Raw genomic sequence first — 16756 nt, forward strand, 5'->3', positions numbered from 1 at the left:
ATCGACAGCAACTGATTCCAAATGCAAATGTCACACCTAGAATCAACTCCAGACCTTTTACCTGCTTAATTGATAATGAAATAACGAGGGAATAGCCCACACCTGTCCATGAAATAGCTTTTGAGTTGATAGTCCCATTACTTTTGGCCCCTTAAAAAGTGGGAGACACATATAGATACCATTGTAATTCCTACACCGTTCACCTGATTTGGATGTAATTACCCTCAAATTAAATCTGAAAGTCTGCAGGTAAAGCTCATCTTGTTTGTTTCATTTCAAAGCCATTGTGGTGGTGAATAGAGGCCAAAATATGAAAATTCTGTCAATGTCCCAATATTTATGCACCTGCCTGTATGTCCTCCTTCCCTACACCCTGACCTCTCCTCTCACAGTCATAGTCACCAGTAATGTCTGTATATGATCATACATATCATCCTTCCCTACACACGGAGCTATGACTGTGAGAGGAGAGGTCAGTGTGTAGGGAAGGATGACATGTATGATCATAGACATTACTGGTGCCTATGAGGAGAGTGTACATGGAGCTATGACTGTGAGAGGAGAGTAGGGGGGAGCTCAGTGTGTAGGGAAGGATGACATATATGATCATATTATACAGACATTACTGGTGAGTGACTTACTGTCGTATGTAGCCACTTAGTACTTTATAAAGGAGGAGTAATAACAAGATGCAGCAAATACGTTTCTGTCGTCCCCTTGTAGTTTGGGAAGGACTCTGTCGGGGGGATAGAGGGCTCCTGTCTTCCTCACCTGACTGCTCGCTTTGCACCCCTGGAGTCAGCAGATCCGGTTCTCCTAGATTACAGTCACTGACTCTGGTTCCCAGACATTCCATGGACAGGACTTTGTACCACTCCTCAGCTTCCAGCTCTGACAATAGAGAGACCATGGTACTGGTGACACCCCATTAATGTGCTGTGCATTATGTACACCCCCTTATTGGCCTGTGTAATGGCGAGAAGACAGGAACTGGCTCCCACATGCCTGGCAGCAGCTCACCTGAATCACAGGTAAAGGTTCGGGCTAAGTCATCAGAGAATACAATGGCCACTGCCTGCCTCTTAGTCTCCTTTGGCAGCCGCATAATGCACTTGACGTTACTGATCTCCGTCACCTAGGGAGACACAAAACTCCAGTGGAGGTTGGAGGCCACATTCCCGGTTCCCCCTCACACTGCCATAAGCGCAGTGCCCAATGCCAGATATAGGTCTGCCGCAGGGAGCAGCCATTACGCCTAGCTCTTGGCCTCACATGATGTCACCTTCCTGTGTAATACTCTCACCTTAGGGGACGTGCGCAGGAGGACTGACCTCTCGTCAGGATATTTCTCCAGTCTCCAGGGACCTTTACTGGAAGATTTTCTTAGCACCAGCCAGCAACGCCGGAATATCTGCAGGAGAGGAGGCTGGAGGTCAGATATGTCTTGGTGAGAGGCTAAGGGAGGCCGGGAGCTCCAGCTGCTGGGGTGCAGGGATAGCAGAGCGCAGGTAGGGCCTGTGCAAGGTCAATAAATCTGGATTAGTAATCGCGTATAGCGCTATATTACACTGTTGGAGAGAGAAGAGCATTCACTGCTACCAATCCGGCATTTGTTCATCACCAGCACAAGGAGGGTTCGGTACCGTAAGGGAAGACGAGCTGTGGTTAGAATGTAGCTATAATTATAAGTGTAGGTGATGCTTATCCGCTGCTATGATCGGGGTCAGGAAGGCAGACAGAACTGGGAGCAGGCACACTGGGGTATTCTGTTTTATTTCTACCGATTCAACACAATGACAATTTATGAGACACTGAACTTGATGGACCTGTGTGGTTTCCCAACAAATATACCAACTGTAACCTCCATGAAAACCAAGTTATATATAACAATACCCGGGCTGAGCACGGTACAATCCTACACGATATACAATACCCGGGCTGAGCACAGTACAATACTACACGATATACAATACCCGGGCTGAGCACGATACAATCCTACACGATATACAATACCCGGGCTGATCACGGTATAGTCCTACACAATATACAATAATAGCCGGGCTGAGCACGGTACAATCCTACACGATATACAATACCCGGGCTGAGCACAGTACAATACTACACGATATACAATACCCGGGCTGAGCATAGTACAATACTACACGATATACAATAATAGCCGGGCTGAGCACAGTACAATCCTACACGATATACAATACCCGGGCTGAGCACAGTACAATACTACACGATATAAAATACCCGGGCTGAGCACAGTACAATACTACACGATATACAATACCCGGGCTGATCACGGTATAGTCCTACACAATATACAATAATAGCCGGACTGATCACGGTATAGTCCAACACAATATACAGTAATAGCCGGACTGATCACGGTATAGTCCTACACGATATACAATAATAGCCGGGCTGAGCACAGTACAATACTACACGATATACAATACCCGGGCTGAGCACAGTACAATACTACACGATATACAATACCCAGGTTGATCATGGTACAGTCCGACACAATATACAATAATAGCCGGACTGAGCACGGTACAGTCCTACAGGATATACAAACAATAGACGGGCTGAGCACGATACAATCCTACACGATATACAATAATAGCCGGGCTGAGCACGGTACAATCCTACACAATATACAAACAATAGACGGGCTGAGCACGATACAATCCTACACGATATACAATACCCGGGCTGATCACGGTATAGTCCTACACGATATACAATAATAGCCGGACTGAGCACGGTACAGTCCTACACGATATACAATAATAGCCAGGCTGAGCACAGTACAATACTACACGATATACAATACCCGGGCTGAGCACAGTACAATACTACACGATATACAATAATAGCCGGGCTGAGCACAGTACAATACTACACGATATACAATAATAGCCGGGCTGAGCACAGTACAATACTACACGATATACAATACCCGGGCTGAGCACAGTATAATACTACACGATATACAATAATAGCCGGGCTGAGCACAGTACAATACTACACGATATACAATACCCGGGCTGAGCACAGTACAATACTACACGATATACAATACCCGGGCTGAGCACAGTACAATACTACACGATATACAGTACCTGGGCTGAGCATAGTACAATACTACACGATATACAATAATAGCCGGGCTGAGCACAGTACAATACTACACGATATACAATACCCAGGTTGATCATGGTACAGTCCTACACAATATACAATAATAGCCGGACTGAGCACGGTACAGTCCTACACAATATACAATAATAGCCGGACTGAGCACGGTACAGTCCTACACGATATACAATAATAGCCGGGCTGAGCACGATACAATCCTACACGATATACAATACCCGGGCTGATCACGGTATAGTCCTACACAATATACAATAATAGCCAGACTGAGCACGGTATAGTCCTACACAATATACAATCCTTAGAGGATTAGTAAGGAATTGTGTCACTGTACAATATATGTAGGAATAGGGGATTAGTAAGGAATTGTGTCACTGTACAGTATATGTAGGAATAGGGGATTAGGTAGAAATTGTGTCTCTGTACAGGACATACAGTAGCAGGAGGATTTATAAGAAATTGTGTTCCTATACATTAAATGTCGTAATTCCTTGTATCAATGAATAGTACATGCAGTCATAAAGGGATTAAAAAGGAATTGTGTCACTGTACTGTATATGCAGTAATGAGGTATTAGTAAGCATGTGGCAATATACAGTATATGCAATATTACGAGTATTATAGAGTAATAGTATAATTGTACAGTACATGCAATAATAGAAGGATTAACAGCATTTGTGTTATTGTACAGTATGCAGTAACCAAAGGATTAGTAGGAATTGTGTCACTGTACACTACGAGTAGTAGTAGAAAGATTAGTAGGAATTGTGTCACTGTACACTACGAGTAGTAGTAGAAAGATTAGTAGGAATTGTGTCACTGTACACTACGAGTAGTAGTAGAAGGATTAGTAGGAATTGTGTCACTGTACACTACGAGTAGTAGTAGAAAGATTAGTAGGAATTGTCACTGTACACTACGAGTAGTAGTAGAAAGATTAGTAGGAATTGTCACTGTACACTACGAGTAGTAGTAGAAAGATTAGTAGGAATTGTGTCACTGTACACTACGAGTAGTAGTAGAAAGATTAGTAGGAATTGTGTCACTGTACACTACGAGTAGTAGTAGAAAGATTAGTAGGAATTGTGTCACTGTACACTACGAGTAGTAGTAGAACAATATGTAGGAATTCAGTCACTGTAGAGAACATGTAGTAATAGGAGTCTTTGTAAGAAATTGTGTCACTGTACAGTACATGCACCAATGGGATAATCTCTAAGGAATTGTATCACTGTACAGAACATTCAATTACAGTACAGGTGATTAGTAGGAAATCTGTCAAAATATAGCACATAAAGCAATAGGATAATTAGTAGGGATTGAGTAACTGTAAATTACATGTAGTAATTTGGGAAGATAGTAGTAGATATGTAACTGTACAGTACAAGAAGTGCTAAAGGATTAGTAAAAACAAATTCAATCACTGTATAGTACATGGTCACATGTAGATTAGTAATAAATATTTAACTATGTAGAAGTTTAATATATATAATGTACACTAAAGGAATTGTCACTGAACAGTACATGCAATAATAGGAAGATTTGTAAAAAAAAATAAAATGGTCACTGTACAATGCATGTAATTAGAGGGGATTAATGAGTCATTGTGTCCCTTGTACAGTACATGCAGTAATAGGAGGATTGGTAAGGAAGTGTGTATCTGTATAGTATATGAGTAATAGGAGGATTGGTAAGGAAGTGTGTATCTGTACAGTACATGCAGTAATAGGAGGATTGGTAAGGAAGTGTGTATCTGTATAGTATATGAGTAATAGGAGGATTGGTAAGGAAGTGTGTATCTGTACAGTACATGCAGTAATAGGAGGATTGGTAAGGAAGTGTGTATCTGTATAGTATATGAGTAATAGGAGGATTGGTAAGGAAGTGTGTATCTGTATAGTATATGAGTAATAGGAGGATTGGTAAGGAAGTGTGTATCTGTACAGTACATGCAGTAATGGGAGGATTGGTAAGGAAGTGTGTATCTGTATAGTATATGAGTAATAGGAGGATTGGTAAGGAAGTGTGTATCTGTATAGTATATGAGTAATAGGAGGATTGGTAAGGAAGTGTGTATCTGTATAGTATATGAGTAATAGGAGGATTGGTAAGGAAGTGTGTATCTGTATAGTATATGAGTAATAGGAGGATTGGTAAGGAAGTGTGTATCTGTATGGTATATGAGTAATAGGAGGATTGGTAAGGAAGTGTGTATCTGTACAGTACACATGAAGTAATAGGAGGATTGGTAAGGAAGTGTGTATCTGTACAGTACATGCAGTAATAGGAGGATTGGTAAGGAAGTGTGTCCCTGTACAGTACATGCAGTAATAGGAGGGTTGGTAAGGAAGTGTGTCCCTGTACAGTACACATGAAGTAATAGGAGGATTGGTAAGGAAGTGTGTCCCTGTACAGTACACATGAAGTAATAGGAGGATTGGTAAGGAAGTGTGTCCCTGTACAGTATATGAGTAATAGGAGGATTGGTAAAGAAGTGTGTATCTGTACAATACACATGCAGTAATAGGAGGATTGGTAAGGAAGTGTGTCCCTGTACAGTACACATGCAGAAATAGGAGGATTGGTAAGGAAGTGTGTATCTGTACAATACACATGCAGTAATAGGAGGATTGGTAAGGAAGTGTGTATCTGTACAGTACATGCAGTAATAGGAGGATTGGTAAGGAAGTGTGTCCCTGTACAGTACATGCAGTAATAGGAGGGTTGGTAAGGAAGTGTGTCCCTGTACAGTACACATGAAGTAATAGGAGGATTGGTAAGGAAGTGTGTACCTGTACAATACACATGCAGTAATAGGAGGATTGGTAAGGAAGTGTGTATCTGTACAGTACATGCAGTAATAGGAGGATTGGTAAGGAAGTGTGTCCCTATACAGTACATGCAGTAATAGGAGGGTTGGTAAGGAAGTGTGTCCCTGTACAGTACATGCAGTAATAGGAGGGTTGGTAAGGAAGTGTGTCCCTGTACAGTACACATGAAGTAATAGGAGGATTGGTAAGGAAGTGTGTATCTGTACAGTATATGAGTAATAGGAGGATTGGTAAGGAAGTGTGTCCCTGTACAGTATATGAGTAATAGGAGGATTGGTAAAGAAGTGTGTATCTGTACAATACACATGCAGTAATAGGAGGATTGGTAAGGAAGTGTGTCCCTGTACAGTACACATGAAGTAATAGGAGGATTGGTAAGGAAGTGTGTACCTGTACAATACACATGCAGTAATAGGAGGATTGGTAAGGAAGTGTGTATCTGTACAGTACATGCAGTAATAGGAGGATTGGTAAGGAAGTGTGTCCCTGTACAGTACATGCAGTAATAGGAGGGTTGGTAAGGAAGTGTGTCCCTGTACAGTACACATGAAGTAATAGGAGGATTGGTAAGGAAGTGTGTCCCTGTACAGTACACATGAAGTAATAGGAGGATTGGTAAGGAAGTGTGTCCCTGTACAGTACACATGAAGTAATAGGAGGATTGGTAAGGAAGTGTGTCCCTGTACAGTACACATGAAGTAATAGGAGGATTGGTATGTAATTGAGTGCATGCAGTTAGGATGATTGAAAGGAATTATGTCACTGTACAGTATGAGATGATTGAAGTAATTGGAGGGTTTATTACAAATTGTGTATATGTACAGTGCATGCAGTAATAGGGGATGAGTAAGAAATTACATAATTGTATAGTATATTTCATAAATAGGCAATATGTTTAGAAATGTAACACTATAAATGCTTTCATAGAAGGATTATAATATAATTGTGTCAATGTAGAATATATGCAGCAATAAAAGGATTATGGAGTCACTACATTACATGCAATAGTACAGTAATAAGTAAGGAATTGTATCACTGTACAATGCATGCAATAATACAGATTAGAAATGAATTGTCACTATACAGTACATGAAATAAGAGGATAAATAAACAATATCACTGTACAGTACAAAGAGTAATAGGGGAATAGTAGTAATAGAGGATTAATTAGGAATTGTCACTGTACAGAACAAACAGTAATAGGGAATTAGTAAGGGATTGTGTCAATGTATTAGCAGTAATATATTAGTAATGAATTGTAGCACTGTACAATACATGCAGTAATATAAAGTTTAGTAAGGCTGTGTGTCACTGTAACAAACATAAAATAATAGTGGATTAATAAAAACTTGTGTCACGGTAAAGTACATGCAGTACTTGGAGGATTAGTATGTTATGGTACAACTGTACAGTACATGAATTTATAGGGGATGAACAAGGAATTGCATTGCTGTTCAGTAACTGCAGTATTAAAGGATTAATAAGGAAATGTGTCAATGTACAGTACATGCATAAATAGGATAATTACTAAGGAAGTTAGTGACTACAATACATACAGTAATGTGAGGATTAGTAAGGAATTGTGTCACAGTACATGTAGTAGTTGTAGATGAATAAGTAATTGTCACTGTACATTACAAGCAGTAATAGGAGGATTAGTAAGGAATTATGTCACTGTACAGTACTTGCAGTAAGGTATGGTGTCAATGAGCAGTAGATGCAGTAATAGGGAGTTAATTGTGTCACATACAGTACATTAAGGTTTTGAGGAATTGGTAAGGCATAGTGCCACTGTACAGTACATGTAGTAAGTGAAGCATTAGGAAGGTATGGTGTCACTGTACAGTACATGCAGTAAGTGAAGGATTAGGAAGGTATGGTGTCACTGTACAGTACATGCAGTAAGTGAAGCATTAGGAAGGTATGGTGTCACTGTACAGTACATGCAGTAAGTGAAGCATTAGGAAGGTATGGTGTCACTGTACAGTACATGCAGTAAGTGAAGCATTAGGAAGGTATGGTGTCACTGTACAGTACATGCAGTAAGTGAAGCATTAGGAAGGTATGGTGTCACTGTACAGTACATGCAGTAAGTGAAGGATTAGGAAGGTATGGTGTCACTGTACAGTACATGCAGTAAGTGAAGCATTAGGAAGGTATGGTGTTACTGTACAGTACATGTAGTAAGTTAAGCATTAGGAAGGTATGGTGTTACTGTACAGTACATGTAGTAAGTGAAGGATTAGGAAGGTATGGTGTCACTGTACAGTACATGCAGTAAGTGAAGGATTAGGAAGGTATGGTGTCACTGTACAGTACATACAGTAAGTGAAGGATTAGGAAGGTATGGTGTCACTGTACAGTACATACAGTAAGTGAAGCATTAGGAAGGTATGGTGTTACTGTACAGTACATGTAGTAAGTGAAGGATTAGGAAGGTATGGTGTCACTGTACAGTACATGCAGTAAGTGAAGGATTAGGAAGGTATGGTGTCACTGTACAGTACATGTAGTAAGTGAAGGATTAGGAAGGTATGGTGTCACTGTACAGTACATGCAGTAAGTGAAGGATTAGGAAGGTATGCTGTTACCGTACAGTACATGCAGTAAGTGAAGGATTAGGAAGGTATGCTGTTACCGTACAGTACATGTAGTAAGTGAAGGATTAGGAAGGTATGCTGTTACTGTACAGTACATGTAGTAAGTGAAGCATTAGGAAGGTATGGTGTCACTGTACAGTACATACAGTAAGTGAAGGATTAGGAAGGTATGGTGTTACTGTACAGTACATGTAGTAAGTGAAGGATTAGGAAGGTATGGTGTCACTACAGTACATGTAGTAAGTGAAGCATTAGGAAGGTATGCTGTTACCGTACAGTACATGTAGTAAGTGAAGGATTAGGAAGGTATGGTGTCACTACAGTACATGTAGTAAGTGAAGGATTAGGAAGGTATGCTGTTACCGTACAGTACATGTAGTAAGTGAAGGATTAGGAAGGTATGGTGTCACTGTACAGTACATGTAGTAAGTGAAGCATTAGGAAGGTATGCTGTTACCGTACAGTACATGTAGTAAGTGAAGGATTAGGAAGGTATGCTGTTACCGTACAGTACATGTAGTAAGTGAAGGATTAGGAAGGTATGGTGTCACTGTACAGTACATGTAGTAAGTGAAGCATTAGGAAGGTATGCTGTTACCGTACAGTACATGTAGTAAGTGAAGGATTAGGAAGGTATGGTGTCACTACAGTACATGTAGTAAGTGAAGGATTAGGAAGGTATGCTGTTACCGTACAGTACATGTAGTAAGTGAAGGATTAGGAAGGTATGGTGTCACTGTACAGTACATGTAGTAAGTGAAGCATTAGGAAGGTATGCTGTTACCGTACAGTACATGTAGTAAGTGAAGGATTAGGAAGGTATGCTGTTACCGTACAGTACATGTAGTAAGTGAAGGATTAGGAAGGTATGGTGTCACTGTACAGTACATGTAGTAAGTGAAGCATTAGGAAGGTATGCTGTTACCGTACAGTACATGTAGTAAGTGAAGGATTAGGAAGGTATGGTGTCACTACAGTACATGTAGTAAGTGAAGGATTAGGAAGGTATGCTGTTACCGTACAGTACATGTAGTAAGTGAAGGATTAGGAAGGTATGGTGTCACTGTACAGTACATACAGTAAGTGAAGGATTAGGAAGGTATGGTGTTACTGTACAGTACATGTAGTAAGTGAAGGATTAGGAAGGTATGGTGTCACTGTACAGTACATGCAGTAAGTGAAAGATTCTCTGTGGGTGCCTATCCCTGCCTGCCTAATACTGTTCCCTCTGGGTGTCTATATATAGCCTATCCCACTCCCACCCGATACTGCTCTCTCTGGGGTGTATATTAACTAAAGTGCAGGTTTTTAGAAGTGGAGATGTTGCCCATAGCAACCAATCAGATTCTAGCTATTGTATTCTAGAACAGGGACGGGGAACCTCAGGCCCGGGTGGGGGTGTATAAGGCCCCCAGAATCATTTGGTCTGGCCCTCGGAGCTTTATTCTGTTAGCCCCATCTGGCTATCACTGTGTCTAGAATAGCACCCCGCAGCCAGAGTCTATGCACCAGTGCCGCCTGGAGGGTCCTTAGAACGCTTCATATGGTGACAGCGCTGCCCTTACAGCTCCCTGGAGCTCCCGACATTGCTGTAATCACTGGTGATTGCGTCCCCATCCCCATGTCATGGCCTGCACCGAGCCCGCGAACAATGTTATATATATCAAAATGGCCCTCGGCAGAAAAAGGTTCCCCACCCCTGTTGTAGAAGGTGCTAGACAAAATGATAAGTAGAATCTCATTGGTTGTTATGGGCAACATCTCCACTTCTTAAAACCTGCACTTTAGTAAATATACACCTGGGTGTCTATAGCCTCTACAACCCCACCTGACACTGCTCCCTCTGGGTGTCTATAGCCTCTACAACCCCACCTGACACTGCTCCCTCTGGGTGTCTATAGCCTCTACAACCCCACCTGACACTGCTCCCTCTGGGTGTCTATAGCCTCTACAACCCCACCTGACACTGCTCCATCTGGGTGCCTATAGCCTGTCCCACCCCACCTGACACCTCTCTGGGTGTCTATAGCCTCTCCCACCCCCATGTGACACTGCTCCCTCTGGGTGTCTATAGCCTCTCCCACCCCCACCTGACACTGCTCCCTCTGGGTGTCTATAGCCTCTACAACCCCACCTGACACTGCTCCCTCTGGGTGTCTATAGCCTCTACAACCCCACCTGACACTGCTCCCTCTGGGTGCCTATAGCCTGTCCCACCCCACCTGACACCTCTCTGGGTGTCTATAGCCTCTCCCACCCCCATGTGACACTGCTCCCTCTGGGTGTCTATAGCCTCTCCCACCCCCACCTGACACTGCTCCCTCTGGGTGTCTATAGCCTCTACCACTGCTCCCTCTGGGTGTCTATAGCCTCTCCCACCCCCACCTGACACTGCTCCCTCTGGGTGTCTATAGCCTGTCCCACCGCCACCTGACACTGCTCCCTCTGGGTGTCTATAGCCTCTCCAACCCCCATCTGACACTGCTCCCTCTGGGTGTCTATAGCCTCTCCCACCCCCATCTGACACTGCTCCCTCTGGGTGTCTATAGCCTCTCCCACCCCCACCTGACACTGCTCCCTCTGGGTGCCTGTAGCCTGTCCCACTCCCACCTTACACTGCTCCCTCTGGGTGTCTATAGCCTGCCCCACCCCCACCTTACACTGCTCCCTCTGGGTGTCTATAGCCTCTACCACCCCCATGTGACACTGCTCCCTCTAGGTGTCTATAGCCTCTACCACCCCAACTGACACTGATCACTATGGGAGACTATAGCCTCTACAACCCCACCTGACACTGCTCCCTCTGGGTGGCTATAGCCTGTCCCACCCCACCTGACATTGCTCTGGGTGTCTATAGCCTGCCCCACCCCCATCTGACACTGCTCCCTCTGGGTGTCTATAGCCTCTCCCACCCCACCTGACACTGGTCCCTCTAGGTGTCTATAGCCTGTCCCACCCCACCTGACACTGCTCTGGGTGTCTATAGCCTGTCCCACCCCCACCTTACACTGCTCCCTCTGGGTGTCTATAGCCTCTCCCACCCCCATGTGACACTGCTCGCTCTGGGTGTCTATAGCCTCTCCCACCCCCATCTGACACTGCTCGCTCTGGGTTCTATAGCCTGTCCCCACACACATGCTATATTAGGTGGGGTACAGGGAGCACACATGCTATACTGGGTGGGGCACAGGGAGCACACATGCTATATTGGGGCACAGGGAGCACACATGCTATATTGGGGCACAGGGAGCACACATGCTATATTGGGGCACAGGGAGCACACATGCTATATTTGGTGCAGTACAGAGAGCACACATATAATGGGATATAAGGAGTACACATTCTATATTGGGGCACAGGGCTGCGAATATAGGAGCACACATGATATAGATTGGGGAACTGGGAGCACACATGCTATATTGGGTGGGGCACAGGGAACACAAATTATATATTGGGGTACTGGGAGCACACATGCTATATTGGTATGGCACAGGGAGCACACATAAATTGGGGCACAGGGAGCACACATGCTATATTGGGGCACAGGGAAGACAATATATATTGGGGTACTGGGAGCACACATGCTATATTGAGTGGGGTACAGGGAGCACAGATGCTATATTGGGGCATAGGGAAGACAATATATATTGGGGTACTGGGAGCACACATGCTATATTGAGTGGGGTACAGGGAGCACAGATGCTATATTGGGGCATAGGGAAGACAATATGTATTGGGGTACTGGGAGCACACATGCTATATTGGGGCATAGGGAAGACAATATATATTGGGGTACTGAGAGCACACATGCTATATTGGGGCATAGGGAAGACAATATATATTGGGGTACTGAGAGCACACATGCTATATTGGAGCATAGGGAAGACAATATATATTGGGGTACTGAGAGCACACATGCTATATTGAGTGGGGTACAGGGAGCACAGATGCTATATTGGGGCGACAATATATATTGGGGTACTGGGAGCACACATGCTATATTGGGGCACAGGGAAGACAATATATATTGGGGTACTGGGAGCACACATGCTATATTGGGGCACAGGCAAGACAATATGTATTGGGGTACTGGGAGCACACATGCTATATTGGGGCATAGGGAAGACAATATATATTGGGGTACTGAGAGCACACATGCTATATTGGGGCATAAGGAAGACAATATATATTGGGGCAAAGGGATGGGAGTATAGGGAGACAGAAACATGCTATATTGGGTGGGGCACAGGGAGCACACGTTATATAGGGTGTGATAGGTTCAATTCCCGACAGCGGCTGCCCGACAAAGGAGGAAATCCCAATCGTCCTAAAGGTAAGTATACACTAACCTAACCCCCCTAACCCTCCTTAGGGGTGCCTAACCCTAACCTCCTCCCCCCCGTGCCTAAACCTAACCCCCCCTTCCTCGCTGCCTAAACCTAAGTCCCCCCCAGGGGTGCCTAACCCTAGCCCTCCCTCCCCCAGCCTTACCCTAACCCTCCCGGGGGGTTGTCTAACCCTAAGTCCCCCCTGGAGCCCTAAACCTAACCCCTCCGCTGCGGCACCCTGCATACGCTCGATCGGGATGCCGGGCGCCGGTCTCCCGACGTCGGGCAAATGACAGGCGTCTAGATTTAGACGCCTGTCATTCGTCCCTAGTCGGGATGAAGCTGTCTGGAAGCCGGCGGTCGGCATTTACACCATCTGCTTCCAGACAACATCCCCGTTATATATTGGGGTACAGTGAGCACACATATATTGGAGCGCAGGCAGCACACATATTGGAGCACAGGGAACACACGTGATATATATTGGGGTGCAGGGAGCACGCGTTACATATTGGGGCGCAGGGAGCACACTATATATTGGGGTACAGAGAGCACATTATATATTTGGGCGCAGGGAGCACACACTATATTGGGGTACAGGGAGCACATTATATATTTGGGCGCAGGGAGCACACACTAAATATTGGGGCACAGGGAGCACACACTAAATATTGGGGCACAGGGAGCACACACTAAATATTGGGGCACAGGGAGCACACATATTGGGGCACAGGGAGCACACATATATTGGGGTAAAGGGAGCACACTTATTGGTGTGCAGGGAGCACACTATATATTGGGGTGCAGGGAGCACACTATATATTGGGGTGCAGGGAGCACATTATATATTGGGGTGCAGGGAGCACATTATATATTGGGGTGCAGGGAGCACATTATATATTGGGGCGCAGGGAGCACACACTAAATATTGGGGCACAGGGAGCACACATTATATATTGGGGCACAGGGAGCACACGTTATATATTGGGGCACAGGGAGCACACGTTATATATTGGGGTACAGGGAGCACACGTTATATATTGGGGTACAGGGAGCACACTTATTGGGGCGCAGGGAGCACACTACATATTGGGGCACAGGGAGCACACATATTGGGGCACAGGGAGCACACATATATTGGGGTAAAGGGAGCACACTTATTGGTGTGCAGGGAGCACACATATTGGGGTATAGGGAGCACATTATATATTGGGGTGCAGGGAGCACATTATATATTGGGGTGCAGGGAGCACACGTTATATATTGGGGCACAGGGAGCACACGTTATATATTGGGGCACAGGGAGCACACGTTATATATTGGGGCATAGGGAGCACACACTATATATTGGGGCATAGGGAGCACACATTATATATTGGGGCATAGGGAGCACACACTATATATTGGGGCATAGGGAGCACACACTATATATTGGGGCATAGGGAGCACACACTATATATTGGGGCATAGGGAGCACACACTATATATTGGGGCATAGGGAGCACACACTATATATTGGGGCATAGGGAGCAGCACACACTATATATTGGGGCATAGGGAGCACACACTATATATTGGGGCATAGGGAGCACACACTATATATTGGGGCATAGGGAGCACACACTATATATTGGGGCATAGGGAGCACACATTATGTATTGGGGCATAGGGAGCACACATTATGTATTGGGGCATAGGGAGCAGCACACACTATATATTGGGGCATAGGGAGCACACATTATGTATTGGGGCATAGGGAGCAGCACACACTATATATTGGGGCATAGGGAGCACACATTATGTATTGGGGCATAGGGAGCACACACTATATATTGGGGCATAGGGAGCACACATTATGTATTGGGGCATAGGGAGCACACATTATGTATTGGGGCATAGGGAGCACACACTATGTATTGGGGCATAGGGAGCACACACTATATATTGGGGCATAGGGAGCACACACTATATATTGGGGCATAGGGAGCACACACTATATATTGGGGCATAGGGAGCACACACTATATATTGGGGCATAGGGAGCACACATTATATATTGGGGCATAGGGAGCACACACTATATATTGGGGCATAGGGAGCACACACTATATATTGGGGCATAGGGAGCACACACTATATATTGGGGCATAGGGAGCACACACTATATATTGGGGCATAGGGAGCACACACTATATATTGGGGCATAGGGAGCACACATTATATATTGGGGCATAGGGAGCACACACTATATATTGGGGCATAGGGAGCACACACTATATATTGGGGCATAGGGAGCACACACTATATATTGGGGCATAGGGAGCACACACTATATATTGGGGCATAGGGAGCACACACTATATATTGGGGCATAGGGAGCACACACTATATATTGGGGCATAGGGAGCACACACTATATATTGGGGCATAGGGAGCACACATTATATATTGGGGCATAGGGAGCACACACTATATATTGGGGCATAGGGAGCACACACTATATATTGGGGCATAGGGAGCACACACTATATATTGGGGCATAGGGAGCACACACTATATATTGGGGCATAGGGAGCACACACTATATATTGGGGCATAGGGAGCACACACTATATATTGGGGCATAGGGAGCACACATTATATATTGGGGCATAGGGAGCACACACTATATATTGGGGCATAGGGAGCACACACTATATATTGGGGCATAGGGAGCACACACTATATATTGGGGCATAGGGAGCACACACTATATATTGGGGCATAGGGAGCACACACTATATATTGGGGCATAGGGAGCACACACTATATATTGGGGCATAGGGAGCACACACTATATATTGGGGCATAGGGAGCACACACTATATATTGGGGCATAGGGAGCACACACTATATATTGGGGCATAGGGAGCAGCACACACTATATATTGGGGCATAGGGAGCAGCACACACTATATATTGGGGCATAGGGAGCAGCACACACTATATATTGGGGCATAGGGAGCAGCACACACTATATATTGGGGCATAGGGAGCACACACTATATATTGGGGCATAGGGAGCACACACTATATATTGGGGCATAGGGAGCACACACTATATATTGGGGCATAGGGAGCACACACTATATATTGGGGCATAGGGAGCACACATGCTATTCTGGGATGTACATAGGCTGGGGTGCGGACGGATACACACCCCCAGTTTCCTGCTCTTCATCCTCACGTAGCCCTGTCGGACGATGTCGGTGGAATTAGAGGCCATGTCGCAGCTCACCGGGGCCCGGCTCTCCTCATCCTTCTCCCGGCTCCGGTCCTGTCACAGCCCGGCTCCCCCTCTGACAAGCAGTGGACTGTCCCACGGAGAGCAGAGCCGGGGTGAATCGGAACAAACCACTGCACGGGATCGGGGGGAGCTTACCACAGAGACACCGGAAGATGCCGCAGAGACGCCCTATGTCATCCATACAGGACTGTGTATATAGGGGCACATGGTGTATATGTGTGTATATAGGGGCACATGGTGTATATGTGTGTATATAGGGGCACATGGTGTATATAGGGGCACATGGTGTATATGTGTGTATATAGGGGCACATGGTGTATATAGGGGCACATGGTGTATATGTGTGTATATAGGGGCACATGGTGTATATGTGTGTATATAGGGGCACATGGTGTATATGTGTGTATATAGGGGCACATGGTGTATATAGGGGCACATGGTGTATATAGGGGCACATGGTGTATATAGGGGCACATGGTGTATATAGGGGCACATGGTGTATATAGGGGCACTGCTATGTGTGTGTGTGTATATAGGGGC

The 16756-nt window shown here is 44.9% G+C and overlaps 1 protein-coding gene across 1 annotated transcript in view; it reads right to left on the reverse strand.

The window, feature by feature from the left end:
- The window catches only part of DOK4 (docking protein 4), a 30051-nt gene extending 13753 nt beyond the window's left edge, over positions 1-16298 (reverse strand). The window contains exons 1-4 of the mRNA XM_088466313.1: positions 16130-16298; positions 1304-1411; positions 1021-1135; positions 772-891 (exon numbers count right to left, since the gene is read on the reverse strand). Coding sequence (XP_088322439.1) covers positions 772-891; positions 1021-1135; positions 1304-1411; positions 16130-16195 — 409 coding nt within the window. The 5' untranslated portion in view covers positions 16196-16298. The remainder of the gene's footprint in view (positions 1-771; positions 892-1020; positions 1136-1303; positions 1412-16129) is intronic.
- Positions 16299-16756: the final 458 nt, after the last annotated feature.

This window comes from Taudactylus pleione, unplaced genomic scaffold (assembly GCF_031769625.1).
Source record: "Taudactylus pleione unplaced genomic scaffold, aTauple2 ptg002768l, whole genome shotgun sequence".
Taxonomy (NCBI): Eukaryota; Metazoa; Chordata; class Amphibia; order Anura; family Myobatrachidae; genus Taudactylus; species Taudactylus pleione.